The sequence below is a fragment of the Lygodium microphyllum genome, chromosome 30, assembly GCF_053477565.2.
Source record: "Lygodium microphyllum isolate KBCC chromosome 30, Lygodium_microphyllum_v1.1.10, whole genome shotgun sequence".
Lineage (NCBI taxonomy): Eukaryota > Viridiplantae > Streptophyta > Polypodiopsida > Schizaeales > Lygodiaceae > Lygodium > Lygodium microphyllum.
In genome coordinates this window covers 22,786,345-22,795,648 of record NC_141164.1, presented here as the reverse complement: position 1 = coordinate 22,795,648, position 9,304 = coordinate 22,786,345, and the positions used below count along the sequence as shown (strand labels likewise).

General features: G+C 40.6%; 1 protein-coding gene across 1 annotated transcript; it reads left to right on the top strand.

The window, feature by feature from the left end:
* Positions 1-600: 600 nt before the first annotated feature.
* LOC148009620 (protein neprosin-like) lies at positions 601-5,171 on the top strand. Its single transcript, XM_087672389.1, has 8 exons — positions 601-2,223; positions 2,430-2,516; positions 2,626-2,937; positions 3,093-3,257; positions 3,405-3,458; positions 3,552-3,698; positions 3,927-4,151; positions 4,481-5,171. Exons 1-8 carry the CDS (start codon positions 1,900-1,902, stop codon positions 4,631-4,633), a joined length of 1,467 nt encoding a protein of 488 aa, XP_087528515.1. The 5' UTR covers positions 601-1,899; the 3' UTR covers positions 4,634-5,171.
* Positions 5,172-9,304: the final 4,133 nt, after the last annotated feature.

The window sequence follows — 9,304 nt, the reverse complement described above, 5'->3', positions numbered from 1 at the left end:
TCTCTTTCTTTGCAGGAGGAGGTGCCACAAGCTAGGATTTTGTCTGCTTCATATGGGGGTATTTTTTTCCCCTCCTGATGATTCTGTTCCTTCATATTGGGATATTTTTATCCCCCATTGATTATTCTATCCAATATTTGTAAAAGTGCACGCTTACCTTTATTTGTCCTCATGGTGAGCTTCCATGCCACAAAAGTGACTTCCCGGAGCTGTACCAGGGCTACCTCATATTTGATCCAAATAAGTAGCACTATTGAGAGCACTCATTGGGCTTGTTTTCCCATAACTCATCCAGATGCACCTTTGATCATAGCAGTCAAAATAGTCATGAAACCAAATGCAGCCACCGTCAATTATTATTTACATAATGCGGTTATTGTGCCTTTTGGTAGTATTTATTGATAGGAATAATGCAGTGTATGAGCTGTGGGAGGTCAAAGGTTCAAAACCCACAATTGGACGGCTCCGCTGCGCTTACCCTTAGGGGTGGTCTACCGCAACTGTTATAATCTGTGCTTCTGGTAGACATTGGCTATTGATGATGCCAGCGCGGGACAACCATTGTGCCCAAATGAGCAATTTGGCTCTATTCAAAAAGGGGGTTGTGTGTCTGTGTGTGTGTGTGTCCAGTCCAGAAAAAGCCAAATAAAAACTATGCAAGCTGATTATCAGGGTTAAAACTAGAAGGCCCTGCTTATCTTTTAAGGTGCAGAGGAGGATCTTTCAGAATGATGTGTTTGATCTGAGCCCAGGCCCTTTTGGACAAGCTCTCATCATAGAGCCATATGTAAGCTAGTAAACTACATTCCATTCTCTTGAAATTGAGCAGGGAGTCCGCTGTGTATGTGAAAAGCTAGGACAAGCCTGCTTTCTCTGCTGTCCAGATTGGGGCAAGCTGGTCAGAGCCTGCAATCATCCATGCAATTTTCTTCTCTGGCTCATCCAGCATAAGTAGAAGCAGCAGGGGCTAAGAACAGCCAACATTTTCAATGATGATGCATGCATGGTCATCATCAGTAGTTAAATAAGTGTATATAGGTTTTGCCTTTATGTGCTAAGGCCCCAAATGCAGGCATTATTGTGTAGCAGGACGGACATTAGATGGGACTGAAGTACACACTTTTCTTTTTCTATGTGACCACACACACACACACACACACACAGAGGGCCCCCGGGCCCCTCTCTCTTCCTTTGACATATGAGCTTTTAAAAGGGTGGTGTGATGGCCTGATCTTGCTTCTAAAACTTTGGATGTCTGTCTATGATCTAGAGCTGCTTTGCTGAGCTGCTGGTAGTCTAGCGTTCATCAGCAGAGCCTTTCTCAAGCATCCCTTCTTAAACTACCCACCACTGTACATGTGATTCTAGAGCTTCTTTACTGGTAAAGGACGTCTCTTCACCTTTGCTCTAGTCCCAATACTATCCTTTTACTCTCTTCTGTCCGTGTGCAGTACCCTTCTGTGTGGCTCCCCATTCATCCTTCCAAATTACTCAAACGAGGATCAGGCCAGTTGATTCTTATAGCAGATTTTACAGCTCCTTGGTAGCAGCTTTAATTACTGGATTCACATATGCATCTGATTAGGCATACATTGAAAGCCATGAACGATATGGTCTTTCATATGCATTGATTCTAATTAGCCATAATTGCCCAGATTCTCCTACCTTGAAAGCATACATTGAAGCATTCTTCGGAGCTTCCCCTCTTATACATGGAGCTACTGTCACAGCAAAGCCATATGAAACTATCCCAATAATGCTTGGGGAACCGAGCTATGGTGTCATGTTCATACACTGTCATCAGATGGAGGCTCTGTGCTATAACTTGGAGGTATTAATGAGTGGGTAAGGAGTGGATTCGACTGATCAGAGAGGCAATCTGTGTGGCGATTAACAATAATGCGGAGATTGGTCGTGGCTGCAGCCATTGGCTTAATTCTGAGTTTGCTTGAGCTTCATTCAGCCGCTGGGACACGGATGCAGCTGGATTCGAGCTCGGGCCGTGCGCAAAGAGCAAATTACACCCGTCCTAATTCGGATGGCATGAGCTTCTATCATGATCATCGGAAATCAGGACAGAGAGTCGATGGATCCAGCGTAATCAGCAGTACTAATTCAAAAAAGAAGAGATCAGGTCAGCTCCTTGAAGAGGTAGCAAGCAGGAAGTCAGCTGCTAGGCGCCATCTCAGGCTTATGAACAAGCAGCCTATCAAGAGCATTCAAGTAGGTACTATTTTTGCGTGTGGGGAGGGAGGGGGCAGAGAGAGAGAGAGAGAGAGAGAGAGAGAGAGTTCTTGGTTCCAAATAGCTGTGCATGAATTTTTTTTCTTAGTTAAAAGCTCCTAAATGGATAGCCGTACATTAATTGTATTGTAGTGTAAAGCTCTTACATGGATTGCTTGGCTCACCAAGTTTATCTGAAGCTGCAGAGTTCTGATGGAGATGTAATTGATTGTATTCCCCGCAACAAACAGCCCGCTCTCGACCACCCCCTCTTGAAAGATCATGCCATTGAGGTGGGTACTGAATATAATTCCTCTTCAGTGAAGTGTTGATTGTAGTTGATGAACACAGCAATTACAAGAGAAGCAATGGATTTCAAGATGTTGCTGCTGTTGGTGACAGACTTCTCCTAGTTCTATCCCTCAAGGTAGGAGGAGTGGACAACACTCCTGGCAGAGATTGGCACGGCATCCACGGAGTGCCTTCTCGCAGTTGTGGCATCAGAATGGGAGCTGCCCTGAGGGTACCATACCAGTGAGAAGAACCTCCATGCAGGACCTGATGAGGGCTAGCACTCAAGATCCCAAGCTCTATGGCCGCAAGACGCACAAGCCAGCTGGACAACAGAGAAATTATAATCCTGATCAACAGCATGATGATCCCACTGCAACAGTCAATATTGGTGTGAACATTGGTTCCAGTACTAACCACGAGGTAAGTTCAAATGCTAAACCAGTAACAAATTTTGTTGCTAACTATGTGCACAAATGTTATAGAAACTATGTTTCTGCACATCTTTATTAACGGTAGGTTACTTGGAGTCTGCAAAATTTTTTGTTATAACATCAAGGTGATGGTGTGCTGGTCAGCATGCTATTGCCTTCATGGAAGGGTCGGAGCTTTATGGAGCAAGAGCAGTGCTTAGTGTGTGGGATCCTTGGGTTGAAGCCTCCAATGAGTTCAGCCTCTCTCAGATTTGGGTTCTGGGAGGTTCTTTTGAAGGTGACCTCAATAGCATAGAGGCAGGCTGGCAGGTACCCAACCAATGAGATGCCATAAATCATCAGTTTTCCTTAATCTGATAAATATCGGACTTGTACATACAAACCTGGGTAGAGCAGCACTGTATAGATGTCTGATTATCTGTCTGGACATTAGTCTAAACTTGGTGGTTGTGGCAGGTCAGCCCTGAGCTTTATGGAGATAACAACCCTCGGTTATTTATCTACTGGACGGTAAGGGAGTTGGTTACAACTACTGTGCTTTTGAACATGGACTGACATAATGTGGGAGCTTCTGGGGGTTTACTAATGATTGTCGTGTATCAGACTGATGGATACCAAGCAACCGGATGCTACAATCTATTGTGCTCTGGCTTCATCCAGACCAGTGATACCGTAGCCATTGGGGCCACCATTGCACCTGTGTCTTCTTTTGGGGGAAACCAGTACCAAATTGAGATTATGATCTGGAAAGTAAGTTCACCATGCACTGGGCAAAGCTCCTTTATGTTGGGACAAAACCTTAAATATAAAGTGGAATCTGTTGTCCATGGCTGACAGCATCAAGGGTTATAATCCCAATCCTTGCTGTTTTCAGGAAACTTGACAATGGTGTCTTGTGCTTGTCTTGAGGCCCAAAGTAGACCTGGAAGCCTTACCAAATTTTCATAATCTGTGTTTTGTGGCTCTACTGTGTAATAGGATCCAAGGCAAGGCAACTGGTGGATGGCTTTTGAGGGCTCCCATATAGTGGGCTATTGGCCAGCCTCCCTCTTTTCACATTTGTCAAACTATGCAAACATGGTGGAGTGGGGAGGTGAGGTTGTAAACTCAAATCCAAGTGGTCATCACACAGGGACTCAAATGGGAAGTGGCAGGTTTGCTGAAGATGGCTTCGGGTCGGCCAGCTTCTTTCACAGCTTGCAGGTAACCCCTTGAAATCAATCATGCCCTCAAGGTTCATGGCCAGTCATTCAGTCAGAAGACTTCATTATGAGATAATTCATAAGGTAGTAGTGCAAACTGTCCCCTATGTGAAACAGATTAAGCTGATGCTGCTTACATACCCTATAACTACTGGTAGGGTTAGTGTGCACAGTGCCAGAGTAATCATTTATACAAATTGATGATTTGTTACTAATATTGATATGTAGTGAAGCACATAATTTGGAGTAGCAACGGATGATTGTGGGACAAAAACTGAATATATATTAAACGCTACTGATTATGAAGCTTTGATTCTTAAAAAATTCCAGGTGGTAGATTCCAGCAACAGCTTGCAGCCTGTCAGTAATTTACAGACGCTCGCGGAGCACCCGAACTGCTATGACATCAGAAGCTTGCAGGATCCCAACTGGGGCGCTTCTTTCTACTACGGGGGGCCCGGCCGCAACCAGTTTTGCAACTGATAATGTTTGATTCCACCATCTCTCATCTGATTGTGCCTACAATCATCATTCAATTCACATCCTCTCTCTATTTCACCTCAAATCAAGCTCTAACCAAGCTGTAGTTATAACTCCATTGCTTCCTCCATAGCCATGAGTGCAGTTACAGCTCCATTGCTTTCATCCATAGCCATGAGTGTAATTATACTGGAGCCTTAGGAGTCTGATCATGATCAGATGCAAGCTGAACAAAAAAACAGAAAAGTACTTAAAAGGATCTATATCTGCATCTTGTTTAGAGAAATTTCCGCTCGTATTGGTACACGCCAAATCGGAACAGTAGCAGCATCATGATCTGGTATGGATAGGTACTGTACTGTGCACCTCCATAAATGAGCTTGAAGTTACAACAGGCCTGTAGTCGGTGGAGCGTCTATTACCGCTCATGTGAAGGCCTATATAACACTTACACTAGCTCTTCCGGTACACTGTAATATTATTTATTTTGTCTCTTCCGGTACCCTGTAATATTATTAAATTTTGCAGCCTACAAGTAAAAGTGTGTAAAAAACATTTTAAACCCCTCTTTCCCACCGCCCCCCCCCCCACACACACACTCTCTCTCTCTCTCTCAAGTCCAGCTACAAAATTTTACTAGGTTCAACTATATAAGTCTAAGAATGGCATTAGAATTAAACGTTTAAAGCTCACTACAAAACTTGGTGTTCAACATACACTAGCACATTACCTAGAGACTTGAAAGTTGACCTGAATCATATTTGACCCACAAGGCCAAGTATTCTTGGTAAAAATTGGACCAATGTGTCTTGTGAAGCTATGCTTGCCTTACCTTTCTTTAATGGCATCAACTTATATTGGATTGCAAGTTGAGAGAACACACAGTTAGGATTCAATGTTTACATGGCCTTAAGGAATCCCACAATCAAAATCTCATTTCGATGTTCAAAAACTACATTGAAAGTTAGAAGGTGAGATTAAGAGATGTCAAAGTAACTCTCATATATCTACAATGTGAAGTCATAAAATGCTACATCTCAACCATCCACACCACCTCAAACTTACAAAAACCAACTTTCATCTACCAATCATACTAGGAAGTTATGAAGGGCCTTTATATATATCAAAGACTTGAAGTTCTTGAATGGGTTTTAGGGTGAGATGCATACATAGCATCTAACATTGGAAATGCAATCCATACTTATAGAGAAAACCAAGTGTTGAGATTTAATTTGAATCCTAAACTAATGAGGAAGTTATAACATAGAAGAATGTTAGAGATCATTTATAATCTCAAGGTGTTGGAGTCTTAAAGCCACACTGGCTATGGGAACCTTCCAATTATATACAAGTAGGTGCATCGTGCCTAGATTGTCTTGGCACTCCATGCCAATTTTCTTTCGGTACTTTGCACCAGGGCCCAAAGTGATAGTGTCAATAACAATTAGGACACTTCATGCCGCCCTAAGGCACATTTCGTGTCATTGGAGAGAGAGAGAGAGAGAGAGAGAGAGAGAGAGAGAGAGAGAGAGAGAGAGAGAGAGAGAACTATACTGTAAGTTTTAACTAGTAATATGTTGATAATACTTAAATCGAAGTAATAACTAAATACATTAACTATTATTGACAATCAAAGTAATATTTAAATAATCATTATATATACTCAAATGAGTCAATAGGTTGTGTGATTATGCATGGCATCATTCAAATCTCACAATTGAAAGTAACATTATTTTGACTTCAAGTTTTGTACTCCTACTTCTACAAATGCTCAATCCACCTTCATTACAATGGACACTCGAAGTGCACAATGTTTCTTATATTAAATAGTTATTAGTTTGCTTATGGAATATTTCTCATATCGAATTCAACATAAGTGAACTTCTAATTAAAATTTACACATAATTGACTCTAATACATATTTAGGAATTTTGGGAAAATTTCACAAATTTGGGATAATTCTTTGTATTACAAGTTGTTGAGGAGAGATTGTATTATGCTAGGTTGTTGCACACAAGGAGTTTGTAAAACTTCCTTTAGTAGATGTTAATGTGTTTAAATGGACTAGTATTGTTTGTCTCAACATTTTAAACTAGGATCTATATGCACATTGTAGTACACACACACACACACACACACACACACATACACACACGCACGCACGCACGCACACATACACCCACGATGAAGTTTATTTAATTTGTTGTGAGATGTGCTCATTAAGCAAGTGACTATGATGACTTCTTCAACAAGAAACAAAGTTTAATTAAGTGGCATGAAATTCTTCAATAATTTGCAAACGAACTTCCATGACATTACTCAAAGATAACATTATCCATGATTTTTTGTGAAGCATTGCTATAAGCTTGTGTGTATGCATTTCTAAGCAAGGCTAGTCAATCAGTCCTCCTCATCAGTGCTTACACTTGACGGAGCCTCCGACCTGATCCAGTTTTAGATTCTCTTTGGCCTTAAGCATTACAAACTTTGGAATCTTTACTTTGTCAAGTTGTCTTCCACCCCTGGGCATCCCTGCCCAAATGATGTATAGTGAGTGTCTTCCCAATGATGTGGATAAATTTTGTTCTATTGCCAATACTTGTTCCAACAATTCCTATAAACCTCTGCATCAGTTGCATTCTTTCTCTTTGAAATTAGCGCTCAATACTATATCTTGACTTTCAAGTAGTTTGCTGACTCTTTGTTTTGATCAACACCAATTGTTGTCACTCCCAACCATACTAGATAGTTTGCATTGCAAGGTTATACAAGGACAAAGTAACCCATTGCTACATCAACCGTTGGGTTGAACTACGTAGTAGGTTTATTGCACATTGGATCACAATAGTGCCCTTCAATTTCATCAGGTCCTTTTGGAATGCCTTTTGTTTGAAGCTCTAGAGTCATATCATGTGTGCATACACTCCTTGGCCAAAAGTCATGAAATAAAGTACACTTCCTTGCTCTAGGTGTTTGCATAGCTTAAATCACATTCTCCCAATACATGAGCATTGGTTTGATCCAAATAGCATAGTCATATTTCTCTTCTTTGTCTTGCAAGTGGTCTTTCCACCAATTGACATACCTTTTTGAGCCTTTCACAAGCTTCTCATTGTCTTTCCCATACTCAAAGGGTGGCAATACTTGTAGGACACCCTTAGGAAGCTTGCGTCCTCCTTGGTTATTTCTTTTCCATAGCCCTATACCACTTTCTAGTATCCAATCAAATTTTTTAGAGTGTAATTTGTATTATATCAGAGGCAAACCATCACTCATGTAGAATCTAAATTGCAATCGATTTGAATGACCCACTACGCTGTCTGATCCATCATGTAGACACCCTTTTACAAATTCCTTGAAGTTTTCTACCCTTTGCATGAGAAATGATGTAGGATGCATGCTAATACCTACACTAAACATCTTTATCAAATGTTGGAATACAAATGTGGCTTCTTTCCTAAGCTTTTCAGAAAAGTGATTGAATAATGTGTTAATGTCCCCCTAAGTGTGACCAACCATAAGAAATCCAACCTACACCATGTTGAACACCCCTCATGCAACCAATAGTGATAGGTAGGTAAATAAATATCAATTTTTATTTTCAAAGCACAATTCTCAAGTTGTAATAGCAATGTTCTTGGAAAAATCTTGAATGTCCTTGGATTTGATGATGCGCAACCTTCATGCAAAGACATGTTGTTGTCTATCCTTGATTCAAAGGGCCCTTTTCTTGTACATTTGCATTAGTAACCAAGCTTGACTATGCATGGAGGCATACATTCTCCTATCTAGACAATTATTTTGTATGCCCTCATTTGTACTTACATCCATAATGGCATCATTGTGGCTGCACTCTATACATTGCAATACTTGTTTTCCTCCTTTGTGACTTTCATGTAGTGATAAAGTGCCATAGTAGACAAAACACAATCAAAAAGATCTATTTGGGATGAAACATCAGAGTTTTCTGAGCTCAAGTCAACATACATGTATTTCTCTTTTCTTTCCAAATTCCATTGGCATTTTGAGAGAGATGCGATTGTGAAGTTGGGATCACTTGGTGATAAACCCAATGCAAAGTGACCATAAGTAGTTTGTCCATGTCCATGTGCGAGCATTCTTGTCAAGGATATTGGAAGACTCTCGATACCATTTAGTGATTTGAGAATTGGTTTAATTTGTGGTATAACAATCTTCCTTTGGTCCATTTTATCATGTAGAATGCACGAGAACTTGTTCAGGTACATTTTTTACAAGCTCCTCCACACATACTATAGATTTTTACAACTCATTTGTTGCAATGTGTGTGCTCTCTCCTTTGTGCAAAGTATGTGGTACACTCCTCTTGATTCCTGGTTGACTCAAGCGTGACATTTATTGCCATGCAAATGTCACATTTAGAGAACGTACTATTTTTTATAAAGAGGATGTCTTGAAGACTATATTCCACAACCTTGAGAAAGTTGGCTGTGATAGCATTTCACAATTAAGTGTGACCAAAGTGTCATTCACTTCATGCAAAATATCAACCTATTTGTACACTGATGGTAGCACCTATTGCATTTTACAACTCCCATACATAGACATCCTTGACTTGTGTTACATTTTATCTCCATTATTATCAATGATACCCTATATAAGTGATTTTGCAAATCCACATGCATCATAACCTTC